General features: G+C 39.3%; 1 protein-coding gene across 1 annotated transcript; it reads left to right on the top strand.

Moving 5' to 3' along the window:
• The first annotated feature begins 6220 nt into the window (after nt 1-6220).
• On the top strand, nt 6221-8177 carry LOC134818905 (uncharacterized). Its single transcript, XM_063828617.1, has one exon. It carries the CDS (start codon nt 6267-6269, stop codon nt 7971-7973), a length of 1707 nt encoding a protein of 568 aa, XP_063684687.1. The 5' UTR covers nt 6221-6266; the 3' UTR covers nt 7974-8177.
• Nucleotides 8178-20955: the final 12778 nt, after the last annotated feature.

A 20955-nucleotide genomic window follows, 5' to 3' on the forward strand; every position in this document is an offset into this window, starting at 1 on the left:
CAAAAGGGGGGGGGGGTTTTTTTTTTTTTTGAAGAAAAAAGGGGAAAAAAAACCCCTTTTTTAAATTTTTTTGGGTTTTAAAAAAAATTTTTTTTTTGGGGAAAAAAAAAAACCTTTTTGGGGAAAGGAAAAAAAAAGGGGGGGTTTTTTTTTACTACTCCAAAATATTAAAAGGAAAAGAAGTTGGAAGGTTGCAAACTAAAAGTATAATTACAGAATTGCCTACGAATAGTACGAATAATAATATAACAAAATAAATTTAAAATTTTATGTCACGAAAAATTGTCGGACAATTTCGTTTCGCTGATTTTTTCCTTCTCTGAAAAAACTCGAGCTTGCTCATTTTCGTCGTGGTCAGTGTCATCCTGACTCACTGAATTGTCTCAGTTTATTTCAGTAAATTTTAAGTATAACAATTATACCATTTAACAAAAATCGTCCTCTTATGAAATGGGAATAACATCCGGTGACCGACAACTAAGAACCTCTCATTCCGGGCGATTGAGCTCTCGCAGGTATCACATCACATGGCCCAATCAGTGACGTATCATTTTTTATGTGATCCATATGGCATTCATGCTATCATGATTTTATCATTGTAATCATAATAAGGAAGCTAACAGTAACAGAATTTGATTTCAAATAGAAAACTTAAGAATTTAGAATTATAACTTTTATCAAAATGAATGAAAATGTCGAATATTACTTTCCTGGAAAAGAAATGCCAGCATCAGAATTTACAAACTGGATAAGGAAATTACTGAAATATAGTAGGAGGGTTGCACTTATAACTATGCAACACCTGGCCAACGATGTTCCAAAATCGTTTTGAGGTTGCAGGCACGCTTATTTGTGCCTCAGTTAATTGGTTTTTCGAAAAACGAATTGAGGAAATTCGGCCATTGGTGTGTATGGTAGTAGGCTTATAACCTACCAAGGGAGCACACAAAAGATTCTATGTAAGTTTTAATCGTTTCCTTTAGAACCGCGTCATTCTATTCACTACATTCGACCCATTAAGTGATCAGAACCGGCGTCGAGAATCTTGATCGCCTCTTCCACGGATCCTCCAGTCTTCACCGCCCCCCCCCCCCCCCCCCCCCCCCGATTTATTGAGGAAGAGGCTGAAATTGTATGAGTGTAGTTATGAAGACCGATTAAACCCGCCTGAACAAAGGAACACACAGTGCTGTTAGGAAATATAGCGAACTGAGTTGAGTTACACAAAGTGGTATTGCTTTAACAAAGGATGGCAAGGATTACAAAATTTCTGGATGTACCTCACCTATATAAGGAATTGAGGAACTTCGGCAAAAGAAAGCGTTGTGGTGTATTAGTTTCTACATCAGATAGATACGAGACCACATGATGTGAAATGGCCACTGGGCCAGGGATAGGTTCAACTTTCAAATTGGTATTGTTGACAAAGAAGGAGGGGGAGAGAGAGCATCAAATTTTATGTGATTGTTGAGAAACTGAGCTCATCATCATGCTGTAGGCTTATATTGTTATTATAACCTACCAAGACGCGCGAGTATCACACATTAAATAACCTGGGCACTCACGGGTACCCTCAAGCCACGTGACCTAGTGAAGCCAACCAGCTGTCGAACTAACTAAACAAGACAAATCCTGAGTCAGGATTGGTTTAGGTCAGAATTCTTAACGATTTCAGTGTTGTTGTTATAGGTACTTGGTCACAACGTGACTCCGTGTGACATCATTATTCTTGGGTAGGGCATCGCATCATTCTATTCACTGCAGTCGGCCCATTTTGAGATCAGAACGTGGCGTCGAGAATATTGGTCACCTCTTCCACGGATCATCAAGTCTAAGTCAGCGCTCCACCCGATGTATTATGATTCCTCGAGGAAGAGGCTGACATTTTCCAAGTGCAGTAAAGAAGACCGATTACAAAGGATAGACCTGCCTAGACCAGGACAAAAGAACACACCTATAGATGTGGATACTGGTGGGGAGGTGAAACACATTTGTTTACTTTAATAGTGAGCACATGTTCGGCGGGTTGAGGAGGTGAAACACATTTGTTTACATTTTTAGGGTAAGCACATGTTCGGCGGGTTGAAGAGGTGATACACATTTTGTATTATAGGAGGCTTGTAACACTTGTAACGCTTTCTTGTTACCCCCCTTTGAAGGCCCCGAATTATTTTCTGAACGAAACCTCAAAAATAACCGAGAAATCGACCTTCTTATTAACTCATTTTGATGACTGTTTCTGACCTAAAATTGCACGAAAAATCGATTTAGCTAGGTTTCAGAACCTATAAACACTTCCTTATCCCTCAAAATTGATGTTTTACAGGTTGATACGAGCAACAAGCAACATATGTTTTGATCCTTCGGTTCTACTCATGACCTAGGCAGTTAAGCTGAACCCGACAGATCGAGGCAATCCTCACCTTAACTGATCAAACTGGTACTAACACAATTTTCAGATATAAATGTTTTTTTGCGATACGTTTATTGCAGCTTTGCAACTTGAGTGAAGACCAGAGTACGAAAACACACAGCAGGTAAGCAACTCACTTTTGGTGACTGTTCCTCACGAACATTCTGATCCTGTAACATATGAACAGGGAGATCGTATCCTTAACAAATCGAACAGGTACTATCACAATTTCCAGAGCACAGCATGATAACAAAGTCAAAAGAAACACAATGAAGGTAGGTTACGAACACCACAATATAACAATCATACTAACAACTGAATTAAATTTATTCTGACGACGGGCAGCCCTGTATGCTCCGTGATCCTCAACGAGCGACCACTTGTAATAGAGGTGTTATGTCACGTGACGCTGATCCGTCCAATTACATACAGGACGAGTCAGCAGACGGATATTATATCTTCTGTTTACCTTTCTTATCTGTATTTTACCCTTTGTTCACATTGTTATCTCTACCACATCTCGGCTTGGCAAGGTCCGCGTGCAATATCTGCACCGCGGTAAACACGCCATGATTACGTCATGAACTTGAAATAGTGTGATTGTTGTACTTATATAACCGTGCCCATTGCCCACGTACAATACAAACTGTTGGGGGGGGGGGGGGGGGGGGGGTTTAAGATAAACAACCGATATTTGATAGTGTGTTGGTCGCTCCTCCAACTGACTGTGATGCTAACCGTTCAATCATGAACGGAACATTAACATTGTTTAGTTATAGCATGTTTCGGTTTAATTTTTCAATTGCGGAGATTAGTATTATTAAAAACATTTACTCTAATAATATGAGGTCGCGATTATGAACTGAGTGAGATTCCGAATGATGAACTGTGCTTTAAGTTTACACCAACTGGAAGCAAAGGAATAATGCATATATCCATGAGAGCTCCTTTGCTTAACTTAGACAGCGGCATAAAAAGCGAATTAAATTTCAGGAGTTACACTAAACATCCCAGCGGGGATGTGGGGCAAGACTCAGTCCACGCCGGAAGAAGTAGCAACCAGCAGAAAAGTCAGCATCGCCTGCATCCACGTGGAACGCTCCATTGGCTATCTGAAGCGGTACAAGATTTTGGGAAACAAAGTTGTGGCGAAGATGTTGCCACTTGTCAATTTGAACCCTGTTTTTTTAAGGGAGGTGGACACTGGACAGTGATTTTTTTTAAATGACCAGGTCTACCTAAATAACTAAAAAATTATGTTAATATTCTGTTCATGACTGGACGATAAGTTCCTACAATCCCCCCCCCCCCCCCCAACAGTTTGCATTGTACTGTATGGGCTGTGGGCACGGTTACATTATAACGATCACGGATTACACAATTTCTAGTTCTGCATGACGTAATCATGGCGTGTGTACTGAGGTGCAGATAGGAGCACCTTGAAATTGCCAAGCTGTGGTAGAGAAAACATTGTGAACAAAGGGTAAAATACAGATAAGAAAGGTAAACAGAAGATATAATATCCGTCTGCTGACTCGTCCTGTATGTAATTGGACGGATCAGCGTCACGTGACATAACACCTCTATTACAAGTGGTCGCTCGTTGAGGATCACGGAGCACATCAGGGCTGCCCGTTGTCAGAATAAATTTAATTCAGTTGTTAGTATGATTGTTATATTGTGGTGTTCGTAACCTACCTTCATTGTGTTTCTTTTGACTTTGTTATCATGCTGTGCTCTGGAAATTGTGATAGTACCTGTTCGATTTGTTAAGGAGACGATCTCCCTGTTCATATGTTACAGGATCAGAATGTTCGTGAGGAACAGTCACCAAAAGTGAGTTGCTTACCTGCTGTGTGTTTTCGTACTCTGGTCTTCACTCAAGTTGCAAAGCTGCAATAAACGTATCGCAAAAAAACATTTATATCTGAAAATTGTGTTAGTACCAGTTTGATCAGTTAAGGTGAGGATTGCCTCGATCTGTCGGGTTCAGCTTAACTGCCTTGGTATGAGTTGGCTCGGGAGAACTGATTATTGGTTGTAGTGGTCTTGCCATGCTCTAACTCGACGTCATTTACAATCACTTGTCTTCCAAGATTTCCATGGAAAGTCATTCATGGTACTGGTTAATAAGGGAGAGAAATTACAGCATATCCTAATCCTATACTAAAACATTGAAACACAATTATGAGCCGAAATTAACTTGACACGCTATATCTACAAGCAGTTCTAATTAATCAGATAATTCCGGATTTAACCCTCTTAAAAATAATTTTCCATCATAAAAATAAATAAAATTTGGAAACTACCGTAAACAAGATCTAAATTTAGCATGATTCAATAAACTATCCCTCAGTTCAACAAGTTCTCTCAACAACAGCAGAACGAGAGAAACTTTGTGTTCCAACTCTTTCGGTTCACGTACTGTAGTGCGACACGTACTCTAGTGCGACACGTACCCTAGTGCGAAACCTCCAAGATCGACACCGTCGCAGTAGAGTACGCTACCTGGATCGTAGTGCGACAGAGAATTTTCAAGGCCGACACTGTCGCACTACAGTGCGCTACCTGGACTGTTATAGTGCGACAAAACACTTTACACAATACACATTCAATAAAAATTTTACTTTCCATTTTTAATGACAAGAGTGTAGTCGTGTATGAGTAATGGGGTTAAATATAAAATCAAAGATTGCAATCACAATATTCAATTCTGGTTGATCTTCCATTGGGTTAGATCCTGCTCCTTCTTCAGGACGTCGATAAATCGCCAGATATAGTAGGGTTGGTGCAGCCCATCAAGGGGGAGAGGAGGTTTGAGTTCCGACCCAGGTACGTTCGTAGTAGTCACTAGGCAGCAAAGGAATCCATCTCCGAGGGAAGGGTTGCTTTCAGCTGCGTCCAGGTCACAGTAGTGTTGTTCGTCAGACTGAAACATCCGGAGCAGGTCTTCTCAGTGCATCGCCAGTAGGTCTTGTCGTCGCGATTCTTATCCAGGCAGTAGCGGTATCCGTCGTGGATAACGTTTCTTGAACCAGGAGTGCGTCCAGGAATGAAGGTGATTGAAGAAGACATGTTGATGTTGTTCGATGCTTTGGTAGAATCATCGTGACCTTATTTATGGCCCAAGCATATGAACTTGTTATCCCAATCGGAGATATACCTTCATACGATGCGTGTGATAGGAATGAGGATCATATGCTGCTTAAGAGTTACCCAGTGGATCACACACTGCATACGTGGCTTGAACTGACCCGAAGCAATTATGATCAGTGGATAACTTCGAAACACGTGATGTGAACCAACGAATCGTATTCGCAAGATCACTTCGAAATAAGTGACGTGAACCGACCCGACGAATCACTTAATGGTCCATAAGAAGGATAGGATCTGACCAGAACTTGGAAACAAGTCAAAATATTTTGTCGCACTAGAGTACGCTACCTGGATCGTAGTGCGACATGTACTAGTGCGACAGAGGGTGTTTTTGTCGGACTTCGCACTAGAGTACGTGTCGCACTATAGTACAATTACCTTAAGGGTTCTTTATAATACTCTAATACAAAACCGAACCGCACGGAGAACGGCACTATGCACTAGAGAACGGCACCTTTTCTTTATGCTTAGCTTGTATTGTATAAGTTGCTGGGGAGGAATCCCAAATCACAAGCTGGATAACATTTGTGCAATTGCAAAGCGATGTATAAGACTGCTATTTGATAACAGCATGAGACAAGTGGAAAACAAACAAATGAATACATTTCAAGATCGTAAAGGCTTGTTGCTTGAATTCAGTTCGACAGTCGAAGTTATATTGTCGAACGGACAGTCTGTATTAGGTGCCAGGGTTTTTATGTTTAAGTTTAACCTTCGTTCGTTTTTTACCAAAGAATGGGAATTTCTCCGCCTTTCAGCGTCCTTTATCTTCATAACGGGTGTGTATAGCCTGATGGCGTTTATAACCCTGGTCTTTGCTGGTCAGATGAACCAGGCTCACTTGGCAGGGGTGGGACTATCTAACACGCTCTTCAATGTTGCTGTAACTTCAGTTTCCTCCGGATACTCCTCTATATTTGACACATACGGGCCCCAGGTTCATGGCTCTGAGAAGAAATCTGAGTTAGGGAATGTTCTCTTCAAATGCCTACTACAGGGCACCCTGGTCAACTTAATTATCGCGGGTCCATATCTGAACTTGGTGTTCATCATAGACCTGTTACCTGATTCAGGGTTGTACTCGGACACACCTGATCTAAGTGATCCAGGAGAGGATTATAGAGATATAGCTGTTGCTTATCTGAGAATGACTTTGGTGGTGGAGAATCTAGATTACACCCTGGTCATGATTTGTAAGTACTTTGCTATCCAGGGGTACGACAAGTTCGTGTATTTAGTCACTGTTGTGATGGTTGGATGTCATATCCTCTTTAACTACATTCTAGTGACGGTATTTCAGCTTGGTGTTTACGGGTTAAGCTTGGCTGCTATCTTAGGACGACTGTTTCCGCTTTCAGTGTCGTTGTCAGTTTGTTTCATCATGGTGAGGAGAGGTAAATTTTCTTGGAACGGGTTTTCTACTCGTGCCCTGTTAGGCTGGGGACCAATGGTTAAACTGGGCCTGGCTGGAGCTATCGAGTGTTTTGCAGAATCTTTCCTTTATGAGATAGCAGTTTTCTTGAGTCAGTTCGACGGGGCGGATGCTTTATCTGTGGTAATCATAATGTATCAGCTAACAATCATTTGGTGGGCCGTAGCGTATGGTATGGCCCGAGCATCAGCTACTCTCATTGGGATGGCTTTGGGAGAGGGAGATGCAAATAAAACACGATACTTTATGAAGCTATCTCTTCTGAATTCAATTTTAGTATCCACAACGCTTGCTTTCATTTGCTATTCCTTTAGAACCGAAGAAGTTCTGATGTTTTCCTCCGATGGTGACGTTAAGGATTTATTTTTGGCAACGATTTGGGTAGCTTACTTAGGTATTCCTGTAAATAACATGCAAGTTTCTCTCAACCAAGGGATCCTCGTAGCTTTTGGTGCCCAGGAGTACACAGCATGGTCTATGAGTATCGTCTGTTATTTGATCGGACTACCAATAATACTAATAACCATATTTCTATCAGACTTAAGAGTTTCTGGTATTTTCTTGGGGGCCATCGTAGTGGACGTTACTATGATCGTGACGGCTTCGGTGAAGATTTGGACGGTTGACATCGACAAAGAAATTACCAATTCTAAGGAGAGAGTGGACAAAGGCAATTCACGTGATTGCGATGCCGGAACAGAAACTTCAGTCAATGAAATCTACGATAACCTGACATGTTCTGTGAAGTATGATGCAAATGAAAAGACTGCTCTGGTTCAAGCACAGGACACTGCTACGAATGATTACAAAGCTAGTGATCCTAATGAGGATATTTTGGAAGACTTGCTTGAGGAGGATCAGAGTAGAGATCCTAACGCTGATTTGAAGGAAATAAGAAACGTTTTACTAGCTTTCATTGCAGCTGTTTTATTCTGTGTGAGTTTAGCTGGGATTTCCTTGATCAGACAATAAACTGGGCTTTGTTCAAATGACTTGAATGTTAAACCTCGGGTGCTGATGGTGAATTTAGATATTTCGATTGGGACGTCTTATATTCGAAGGTATATGATTATTTGAGGTGATTTGGTTCTGAATCTGTACGTCAAATCTATTGAGGTGTCATAACTTCCATTATTGTTATCGCCGATGTTTCAATTTTTCAATACCGATGACAATTGACAAACTGGCTAAATTTGAAATATGTAATCGTAGATACAACTTCTTAATTGTGCACAGTTTATAGAGGAGTTTTGAACCTAGATAATCGAATACAGTAAAACCCCGATTTACAGCGCCCCGATTTACCGCAAACCCCGATTCAACGCGGCCATTTTCTTCCCCCAAATAGGGCTTAACATACATAATGTGAACAAACCAAACCTCGATTTACCGCAAACCCTGATTTATCGCGGCTGTTTCCTTTCTCCCAATGTCCGCAGTAAATTGGGGTTTTACTGTATTTGATTATCTTTAGGTTCAAAATTATAACAATAGTGCGTGTCGAACTAGCTAACTAGACTCTAGAGTACGTGAATCCTACTTCCTAGTTCCTTCTATATTACGTGTACGATTGTGTTTCACCGTGCAGAATTAATTTTAGGTCACTGCAGTCTTCTCCACCCACGTGCTCCATCCCTGGTGCTTGTTTATTGTTATGATACGCCACAAGAAATTTGCCTACAAAATTCAAATGAAACAGGTTAGGCTCAAACCCAAAAAAACCAACATCAGAGGGTTGAGTTTTCTAACATCATGTCTGATCACATTGAAGCTGATCATCAGTTCATAAAGCAGATAATTTTTTCTGATGAGACCCACTTTGATCTGAGTGTCCATGTTAATAGACAGAATTGTAGATTATGAGCTGATGAGAATCCCCAGTCCCAACGCTACTGTAGAATCTCCAATGACAAGAGAAAAGGTCACAGTTTGGATGGGGATAGGCTATCAGGGTATCTACGGGCCCTACTTTTTTGAGGATGGCGACAGTGAGAAAGCAGAAACTATCAAAACGGTTAGTTATATTAAAATACTGAAGAAGAAGTTTCTGCCAGCACTAAAAAGGAAGAAAGCCTTAAAAAATTGTTGGTTTATGGACACGTTCATTGAAGTTTGAGGATATTGGTAAATATTAGTGACCCTACTGAACGGCACGATGATTTAAAATGTGTCACACTATGAAACTATATAAACCCTCTTACCCTAAGATAATCGTTTCATCCTCTAGATAAACTTTGTCGCATAACGATATCTATATCAGACGATAAGATATCGCTTAAATGCGGCCGGCAGTGAGTTGTAAACTTTGTCACACTATAAAAACGTGACGGAGTTTATATGGACCCCTTGTTGCCGTGTTTGACCAAATTTTCGAATTTCCAATTCATAGAATATCTGTATATGACTATTATCTACATATTTAGCGACTTTTTTCCTTAAATGGTAGCTCCATGTAAACTCTGTCACACATTTAAGAAATTTATATGAGGGATGTTTATGACATCCTGACAAGAAATGCCGAACAGTCTAGCATTATTTTGTGAGCTGAATGTGTTTGGAATTGTTCACATATTTCATTGTTATAGGCAAATACAAATACAGAAGGCAGAAATAGGTAAATTTAGTCACATAAATTTGTATGATATCTCAACATGTGTGAAATTGAGTAAATATTAGTATACCAACTTAAACACCCTATATTACGTACTATGGGTCAATTAACAATATTTCAACCATACGCCGGTCATATAAATTATTATATGGCAGTGATAATGTGATATGTTAACATTGGATAAATTTCAACACCTGAACAGGGTAAAAATTTGTAAATTTCGTCACAAAAAAATAATAACTTTATTTGCTCCGTGTTGGCAAAATAACTAATTTATCGACATAGTGATGGTGATAAAGTAACATTATATACTAATTGAGGTATGATTCTTCAAAATAGGGGCAAGAAATGTAAATTTCGTCACATCAGCCATTGCATTAGTTAGATAGATTTTCTTTCATATCAACTGCCCTTATTATAGTTGGAATGGATTTATACAGGAAATATAGAAACCCATGCCCATTTTTCATCACATTGAAATTATACTGTTGGGGCAGGAAAAGTAAATTTCGTCACATTTCGGTAAATTAGTGATATCAAACTCAGCATTGTTAAACTTGAGTTCTGATTTGCTGAAAAATAACCTACCAATAATTCCTGGAAGAATATTGAATTCTAATCGGGGTATGGTTCTTCAAAATAGGGTCAAGAAATGTAAATTTCGTCACATACGTCATTGTAAAATTTAGATACATTTTCTTTCACATCAACAGTCCTAATTATAGTTTGAAATGATTAATTCGGAGATAAAAGAAATATAGAAACCCATGCCTATTTTACATCACATTGAAATTATACTTTTGGGGCAGGAAAAGTGAATTTCGTCACATTTCGGTAACTTAGTATAATTAAACTCAGAATTGTCAAACTTGAGTTCTGATGATCTGCTGAATAATAACCTACTAATAATTCCTGGAAGAATATTGAATTCTAATCGGGGTATGGTTCTTCAAAATAGGGTCAAGAAATGTAAATTTTGTCAAATACGTCATTGTAAAATTTAGATACACTTTCTTTCACATCAACAGTCCTAATTATAGTTTGAAATGATTAATTCAGAGATAAGGAAATATAGAAACCCATGCCCATTTTTCATCACATTGAAATTATACTGTTGGGGCAGGAAAAGTGAATTTCGTCACATTTCGGTAACTTAGTAAAATTAAACTCAGAATTGTTAAACTTGAGTTCTGATTTGCTGAATAATAACCTACTAATAATTCCTGGAAGAATATTGAATTCTAATCGAGGCATGTTCCTTCAAAATAAGTTCAAAAAAATGTAAATTTCGTCACATCAGCCATTGCATTAGTTAGATAGATTTTCTTTCATATCAACTGCCCTTATTATTATTGTGACAATTTTTACATCAACTGCCCTATACTTGAATCAGTTCTATCCGTGCATCGTCCTTATATACAGTTTTCCCGCCTTCCAAACCAAAATCAGATATAAATGATTTCGGCAATTTACCCAAAATTTTAAATTCCATATAATGTGACAGAATTTACATCATTTCCCAATAAGTGCATGTATTTGCTAACTTTTCAAAACAACATATTTTAGGGCTATGATTGGTAGAAGAACCATCAAATAATGTGTTGAAAGGGTTTTGAGGACACCTCACAGTAGAAAAGAGGTATCGTATTCTGAGTGTGACAAAGTTTACGAAATATTGCCTTAAAACCGTTCGATCCCTGCCCTTTAGCCAAATGTTGTATCACAATTGTTAGAATGACCTAATCTACTATATTTTAAACCAAAAAAATGCTAATTGGGCAGCTATGGTTAACACAGTCACAATAATGTGACATTTTTTACATTATAGTGCCTAAAAACAATAAATTTTATTTCTGAGCCGTGTATATGGAAGTATGGGTCACGTGGCTAATGTCCAGAACTTCTGAACACGTTATTTTTTTTGGTTTACCAATATCCTTAAACTTCAACATGAACGTGTCCATTTACGATTTCGTATCATTTTGTGACGATGTTTACATCAACTGCCCTATACTTCAATCAACTGTATCCGTGTATCGTCCTCATATAGAGTTTTCCCGCCTTCCAAACCAAAATCAGATATAAATGATTTCGGAAATTCACCCAGAATTTCAAATTCCATATAATGTGACAGAATTTACATCATTTCCCAATAGCCAAGTGCATGTATTTGTTAATTTTCCAAAACAACATATTTTAGGGCTATGATTGGCAGAAGAACTATCAAATAATGAGTTGAAAGGGTTTTGAGGACACCTCACAGTAGAAAAGAGGTCCCGTATTCTGAGTGTGACAAAGTTTACGAAATGTTGCCTTAAAGCCGTTCGATCACTGCCCTTTAGGCCTACATTGTATCATAATTGTTAGATTGACCTAATCTACTATATTTTAGACCAAAAAAATGCTAATTGGGCAGCTATGGTAAACAATGTCACAAAAATGTGACATTTTTTACATAATAGTGCCTAAAAGCAATACATTTTATTTTTGAGCAGTGCATATGGGAGTATGGGTCACGCGGCTAATGTTCAGAACTTATGAACACGCTAGATTAATAATTGTTAAAATTAAACCACTATCGTCAAAAACGCTGTTTTAGAAATTTACCAATTTCCTCAAACTTCAATGAACGTGTCCTTATGCAACTGCAAGATAGGGCGCCACCCCATTGTAGCCAAGAAAGTATGGAATGGCTGAGTACTCGATTTCAGGATAGAATCATTTCTCGGAATGCTGACTTTCTGTGGCCACCATACTCGCGGTAAATCAGGGTTGTACTGTATTTGATTATCTTTAGGTTCAAAATTCCTCTATAAACTGTGCACAAATAAAAAGTTTTATCTACGGTTACATATTTCAAATTTAGCCAGTTTGTCAATTGTCATCGGTATTGAAAAATTGAAACATCGGCGATAACAATAATGGAAGTTTCGACACGTCAATAGATTTGACGTACAGATTCAGAACCAAATCACCTCCAATGATCATATACCTTCGAATATAAGACGTCCCAATCTTAATTCACCATCGGCACCCGAGGTTTAACATTCAAGCCATTTGAACAAAGCCCAGTTTATTGTCTGATCAAGGAAATCCCAGCTAAACACACACAGAATATAACAGCTGCAATGAAAGCAAGTAAAACGTTTCTTATTTCCCTAAAATCAGCGTTAGGATCTCTACCCTGATCCTCCTCAAGCAAGTCTCCAAAAATATTATCATTAGGATCACTAGCTTCGTCATTACTAGTAGCAGTCTCCTGTGTTTGAACAGTCTTTTCATTTGCATCATACTTCACAGAACATGTCGGGTTATTGTTGATTTCATTGGCTGACGTTTCAGTTCCGGCAACGCAATCACGAGAATTTCCCTTGTCTCCATCCACTCTCTCCTTAGAATTGGTAATTTCTTTGTCGATGTCAACCGTCCAAATCTTTACCGAAGCCGTCACGATCATAATAACATCCACTACGATGGCCCCCAAAAAAATACCAGAAACTCTTAAGTCTGATAGAAATATGGTTATTAGCATTATTGGTAGTCCGATCAAATAACAGACTATACTCATAGACCATGCTGTGTACTCCTGGGCACCAAAAGCTACGAGGATCCCTTGGTTGAGAGAAACTTGCATGTTATTTACAGGAATACCTAAGTAAGCTACCCAAATCGTTGCCAAGAATAAATCCTTAACGTCACCATCGGAGGAAAACATCTGAACTTCTTCAGTTCTAAAGGAATAGCAAATGATAGCAAGCGTTGTGGATACTAAAATTGAAATCAGAAGAGATAGTTTCATAAAGTATCGTGTTTTATTTGCGTCTCCCTCTCCCAAAGCCATCCCAATGAGAGTAGCTGATGCTCGGGCCATACCATACGCTACGGCCCACCAAATGATTGTTAGCTGATACATTATGATTACCACAGATAAAGCATCCGCCCCGTCGAACTGACTCAAGAAAACTGCTATCTCATAAAGGAAAGATTCTGCAAAACACTCGATAGCTCCAGCCAGGCCCAGTTTAACCATTGGTCCCCAGCCTAACAGGGCACGAGTAGAAAACCCGTTCCAAGAAAATTTACCTCTCCTCACCATGATGAAACAAACTGTCAACGACACTAAAAGCGGAAACAGTCGTCCCAAGATAGCAGCCAAGCTTAACCCGTCAACACCAAGCTGAAATACCGTCACTAAAGTGTAGTTAAACAGGATATGACACCCAACCATCACAACAGTGACTAAATACACGAACTTGTCGTACCCCTGGATAGCAAAGTACTTACAAATTATGACCAGGGTGTAATCTAGATTCTCTACCACCAAAGTCATCCTCAGATAAGCCACAGCTATATCTTTATAATCCTCTCCTGGATCACTGAGATCAGGTGTGTCCGAGTACAACCCTGAATCAGGTAACAGGTCTATGATGAACACCAAGTTCAGATATGGACCCGCGATAATTAAGTTGACCAGGGTGCCCTGTAGTAGGCATTTGAAGAGAACATTCCCTAACTCAGATTTCTTCTCAGAGCCATGAACCTGGGGCCCGTATGTGTCAAATATAGAGGAGTATCCGGAGGAAACTGAAGTTACAGCAACATTGAAGAGCGTGTTAGCTAGTCCCACCCCTGCCAAGTGAGCCTGGTTCATCTGACCAGCAAAGACCAAGGTTATAAACGCCATCAGGCTATACACACCCGTTATGAAGATAAAGGACGCTGAAAGGCGGAGAAATTCCCATTCTTTGGTGATAAAAGAACGAAGGTTAAACTTAAACAACATTTGCACTATACAAACTCAACTAATAAAGACAGCAGTTTCCGGGTCATTCACGAAGTCTACTTCCTAGTCCGTTCTCTATTACAGTATTACGTGTACGAGTGACACTTATTTCATGTACGATTAGATTATCTTATCGGAGTTGTGGAGAAAACAAGAGAATTGAAGTCACGTTGGAAATAACTGACTCAGATCTCACGCAACAATCAAAGTGATTCACGTACTCTAGTTCGACACGCACTATTATAGTTCGACAACTTAAGTTCAGCAGATATCACCACTGTCGAACTTCGGTACGTTTCGAACTAGAGTTCAGGTAGCGTACTCTAGTTCGACAAATAGTTTCTGCTCGTGATCCAACGGTTATATTGCCGGGTCCTCATCATAAGATCACAGGGTTCAATGGCAGATTTTCTGACATCTAGCAACCAGCGGTTAGAAATTCCAGAATCTTTCAGAATAATTTTAATTCTCCTGTTTGCCACCCGGTTCTGGTCTAGCAAACAGGAAAATAGATTGATATCCGACTGTTTCCGGTTCAGCAGCCAAATCTCTAGACCGGTACTTGGTTACTAGTCGTTTGTGATAATATAAAGTGTGGTATGTGGTAGATATTTATATAGCGTACTCTACAGTTACCACGATAGTCTTTTATCTCTCCGCTAAACCTACAATTCTGCTAACTAACAATAAAATGTCTATATATCTATTGATTATAGAGAATTTTTAGATTACATTCACACACGAGAAATCGACCTTGTTATTAACTTGTTATTAACTTGTTATTACTTGTTATTAACTCATTTTGATGACTGTTCTTGACCTAAAATTGCACGAGAAATCGAACTAACTAGGTTTCAGAACCTATAAACACTTCCTTATCCCTCAAAATTGATATTTTATAGTTAATACGAGCAACAAGCAACATATATTTTGATCCTTCGGTTTTACTCATGACCTATAAGGGCCGAGGGGGTTAAGCTAAAACCAAAAGATCGAGGCAATCGTCACCTTAGGTACACGTACTCATTACTCAAGTTCGACACGCACTCTAGTTCGACACGCACTGCAGTTCGACAAACCCTAAATTTAAGCTTTCGTTCAGAAAATAATTCGGGACCTTCAAAAGGGGGTAACAATGAACAAGAAGGAGTTACAAGCGTTACAAGCGTTCCATGATACAACATCAACATGTGTATTGCACCTCTTTCCTCTGCTGAGCAGGTACTTACCCTTAAAAGTAAACAAATGTGCAAAATGAATGAAAAAGTTGGAGCAGGAGTGTACATTGTGGAGAACGACACCCCCACATGTGAGGAGTCATACCACCTAGGAATCAACTCAACCGTCTCCCAGTCCAAAACCTTTGCCGTAGGCACTGCGGCAAAAATTTTACGGGAATCTGGGACCAAAACTAGAAAAATAATCATAAACTGCGATAGCCAGGCGACAATAATGGCAATGAGCAACATCAAAGTCAAATCTAAAAGCACCAGCACGGCTATAAGTGAGCTTAACCAACTAGCAATGGACAATCAAGTCCTACTACGATGGATACCAGCTCACAAAGGCTGCGATGGCAACAAAAAGGCAGACTCTCTTGCCAAAAAAGGCTCCGACAATCTGGACTCCGCTCAAGTGCAACTACCAATACCAAAAGTATTATGGAAGGGAGCACTACGGAGTATAAGTCATCGGAAGATGAGGGAAAGATGGAGAACATTACCCAACACTCACTTTAAACGAGTATGGAGACAAAAGTTCGCCAGATCAATCCCGAAACTTGGCAAATAGAGCACAAGAACAGCAACACAATTCCTCACGGGACATTGTGAACTATACTACCACATCAATAAGTACAAGCCGAAAACGGTCTCTAAAACTTGTCTACACTGTCTCATGGAAGAGGAGACAATGAACCACTTTATTGGTCAGTGCCCGAAATGGTGGAGGAGGATACTTTGACTCCTTCTACCTCAGTGTGACAGATATAGTGGACAAGTTCTCATTACCAAGGATCATCGGCTTCATACAAGCAACAAAACGATTTACCAAATGTGGAGAGGACAAGGCTTAACATTGCTTTCTTCACAGATTAACTTTACCAGGGTAAGCACAGGGCTCCAATGCTCTATCTTATAGTGGTATTGATCTATTCCTTAGTAGTAAAGACCACTGCCCCCTACGAAGAAGAAGAAGAAGACCAGAACTTGGAAATAAGTCAGGATATTTTGTCGCACTAGAGTACGCTACCTGGATCGTAGTGCGACACGTACTGTAGTGCGACAGAGGGTGTTTTTGTCGGAATTCGCACTAGAGTCTGTGTCGCACTAGAGTACGTGTCGCACTACAGTACGATTACCAACTCTTTCTTTCACCTTAAAACAGTTACACTTGACAACATCAATAAAATGTTCCCTGAGTTTCTTCACCCTACAAATATACACGATCGGGTTTACAGCGGAGTTGATGACAATCGCCGAGTCTGCAAACGACACTAAATTTCCCAGGAAAGTCTCACTTCGTTCACCACGTAAAGTATGATATGCCCACATGGACGAGAGAGTAAGGCTGATGGTATTCCAAACCACGCACTGTACACCAAGTATCAGAACGGTTATAGCTGCGTTGATCCGAGCTCCACTTGCTGCAGTCTCGTGTAGGGTCTTGTTTGGTAGCAAGAGTTTTACAGCGGAAACTGTGCAGCATACTGTCACTACCAGAACGATTGGAATTCCAAAAACCTCAAGTTCCCAATAGATGAATTTAACATGAGGTTCGTTTCCTGTAAATGGCGGGGAAGCCTCTGCTCCAGTACTCAATTTGTAGAAATAAACGGCATTTGGATAAGTGAAAAGCACTCCAATGGCAGTCTCTACTCCTACAAGTATGGTAATTAAGGCTATTAAAGAAGCCATCACAAGTCGTCTCTTGAATCTAACCATAGGCCAGAGTATAGCAGAGGTCCTCAGAATGTTGAGATAAATCGTTAAAACTCCCGTTAGAATCAAACTACACCGAAAAGCGTGGTTGCAAAGGGTAGTCAACACTTTGGTTATAATGAAATTATGGATTTTATAAGCGATGATGTAGAGGAAAACCGCCAAGGATACGATCATATCTGCAATGTTCATGTAAGCTAAGAGAGCGTTGCCTAGTTCTCTGCGCCTCTTGATGAAGTAAGTGAAGGATACTGTGTTGCAAATCAGACCAACTACACTGATAAAGATAATGGCCGGGTTGATCTCATCTCCCAGATCAGTACTGATGACAACATCAGTCGGGGTTATTTTATCTTTCAGATCAGTCATGGTTGATATGTTTGCATTCCTTGCAATGTAAAGAGTCCGAAAAACAGCTGTATCAGCTAAGAATGTTATTACAATTAATGTATCTAATATCTATGTGTATCTAATATATATGTGTGTAGTTTAAGAAATGATAATAAACTACAATGTGGTTGAGGAAGTTGGTAAAATAACAACGACGAGAAACTAAATTTACAATCGCCAAGATAAGCCACCATAGAAAACGGGAGCCCTCTTTAAAGAAGAAGAACAAAGTTTCTTTAATGTGTCTTTCATAACTACAACTACCGTTATTGAATACTAGAATTAAAAGAAGATAGACATGTAACGCGAGAAAGAGACTGTGGAGAGACGAGGACGCCGCCTATAGCTATAGACTCCATGGGTGCATCGTAGTCATTAATCTCCTGATGATGCAGGCCCTGTTTACAGATCTACATTGTTACAAGTGGACCTTGACTTTAAAAATAAAAATAACGCTCTGCAGGTCGATGTGGATAACTATTTTTATGGGAAGATGTCCCATTTTGTCTTTGGTTCCTGTGGGATGTAGAGTAATCCCAAGGTCCACGCTCCGTTCAACAGCTCAGGGCAGGGCATATATAATATCCATAACAAAGAAAGATTAGTCACCTTCTGGCCAGGGATAGTGAGAGTTGAGTTGTTGGAGTTGCTGGTGGCAAGGTTACTGGGTTCAGCTTAGCAGTAAGTAGGGTCCCAACTGAACAATTTTATCTACATCTCTCCTCTGCCCTCTTTTCATTTTTAATTACAAAAAATCGAATGCCTAAATCAAAACTATGAAATGACTATGAATATAAATAGCTGCATATCTTTACTTCTAAAAAAAACGATGTAGTTACATTGAAACGTCGAGTAATCTCCTTTCCCTAATAAGAGCATTTTTACTTGTCGCAACAACCGGGATCAAGATAATTTTACACAGAATACATTAACTTAAAACCCTGCTAAAGAACAAGATTCTTAAGAGTCACAGAGGGCGAGTTGAGAGAGTCAGGCTCACCCTGTGGCCTGTTTGTCAAATTTGGTATCGTTTCATTGTAACCCAGTATAGGTTTGATCTCATTCTTTATAGAGGATTATGTCATTAAAGAGAGTAGCCAAACATATTTGGGTGTGACTTGAGAGTATAATTATATTGTTTCAAAATGTTATTATGTTGTACAGTTATATAGTACAGTTATATAATACATACGTGCTTCGGGTATAAACACAAGGGCGTGTCCAACCTTTAAGAAAATTCAAAAATTATGAAATTTGTCGTTACGTGAAATGAAACGTTATTTGCCTCTGCCAAGAGTCCAATACCTCTGTTCGCAGCGTATTTAACAACCGACTAAGGAATGTTAACTATATGATATTCTTGAAGTGAGGAAATGTTACCGGAACCGAGGCGAGTGAATAGTCAAAGAAATTAACCAAGAAAGAGTAAAAACTGCCATTATCGAGGCTCTGGTGTGTGTGTGCTGTAACCATGATCAGCTACAGTATAATGTCTTATGATTAATGACTGGATCCAGGAAAACTACGATTTGCTTTTACGATTTATTATTGAATACTTATATAATCTAAAAAGAGAAATCAAAAATTATGATCACAATAATGGTGATGATGTTTTACACCGCAAAAAAGGAGACAAATATTTGCTTCAGCAAGACTTCCGAATCAACATGATTGGGCTGCCCACGTTTGATATCTTAGTTAAGTAAAATTAAATCTAAGCTGCGCGGATACCCTGTTTTTAAGGCGGAGTTTGGGATTGCTTGCTCTGCAGCCGTTCGTGGCGTATATGATATCATATTAATGAAACCATAGCACCGGTTTTTCAGTTTCGCGCAACTTACCACGCATGCGTTGTGTAGATTCTATCACAAACACTTCAGATATAGAGTGACCTAATCTATCCGCCTCCGTATCAGTGATGTAGATCATGTCCCCCGCTGCTCCGTTACAGTTTAGAGAGAATGTCTGGAATTCTACACTGTCGTCGTGCTCTGGTTTAATAAAATATAAGTAATGGTCATGCTTGATATTAAAATAATTTTAATACCTTGTCGGACTTTATTCGGTCGGACATCACGTGAGCACTAGAGGGCTCAGCGTTCAAATTAATTTCCGGGTACGTTCAGAGAAATTATTAAAAAATACCGTCTATTCTGTACTGCAGAGATTCAGTTAGATTATTCAAAGAGGATCAAAGTTCAAGGTCAAAAAGGTAACCTGTTATTTTTTCACCACAGTTTGCTACTTTTGTTTCTTCCTCCCCTCAGTTGAGTAGACCATGACCACTGTGCCAAGTATTCTACCATCACAGCAACCTTTCTTCATGTTAGTAAGCTTCACTGTGCCTATTCTGTACTTTTTTGACAGGAACAGCTTCAAGAAGTTTCCATCTGCAGAAAAGTCCTTCACGCTATATCTAGTCGTGTAATCCCCGTCATAAGATTTATCAGGTGCAAAATTGTCATCCAAGTCATCTTTGTACCAGCTTTCTGCTTCAGATTTTACTATCGGCAAATTATCTGAAACAATTGCGAGATCGTTTTATTGCAACGATGATGTACAATTTATACTTTTTATGCTCAGAAAAATTGTGTTCGTTTAAATCTGCCGTCGAAAATATGATTATCGTAATTTTATACTACGTCGAATTACTCAAATATTTATCTATCCTATGATAGCACCTACCTGACCCTAATATCTCGACTTCAGCAATGTTGTGTCCCACTTCAGCATCATAATCCAGATCAGTCAGGTACAGCATGTCCCCCACTACACCGTCACAGTTCAGAGAGTAGGTCCGATCCTCTATAGTATTTGTGTCCCCGGGATTCGCCTCTGTAATTTGTGTAGTGTCATTAATCATCTTCTAAAGATCTTGGTGAGAGTTGCGTTATCAATTATGCTCAGTTATTAAGATATAAATAAACTTTAAAAATTTAAGAGACATTTTACAAACATTTCAATTTAAAATTCATTACTAGATATTTTTCCGCAACTCGAAACTTCAGTTTCTCCATTCACAGTAGAGTAAACCCTAACTTCTGTATTCTTCATCTTTTTCAAAAAACTACTTTTAGCTCTAATGAACATCTTAACTTCTCCGATGCTATAAGCTCGTGAGAGATATAACTTCAGAAAGTTCCCAGCCACTGCTCCATTTTTTACGCTGTACCAGGTTTCGTAGTCTCCATCATGTGCCTTTGCAGCAATGTTGTCGTGTCTGTGGTTAAA

Source organism: Bolinopsis microptera, chromosome 7, assembly GCF_026151205.1.
Source record: "Bolinopsis microptera isolate Bmic1 chromosome 7, MBARI_Bmic_1.0, whole genome shotgun sequence".
NCBI classification, from domain to species: Eukaryota; Metazoa; Ctenophora; class Tentaculata; order Lobata; family Bolinopsidae; genus Bolinopsis; species Bolinopsis microptera.

What these genes read in the sequence shown, in the direction of transcription:
- LOC134818905 (XM_063828617.1), top strand. Translation starts at nt 6,267, where the DNA reads ATGTTTAAGTTTAACCTTCGTTCGTTTTTTACCAAAGAATGGGAATTT.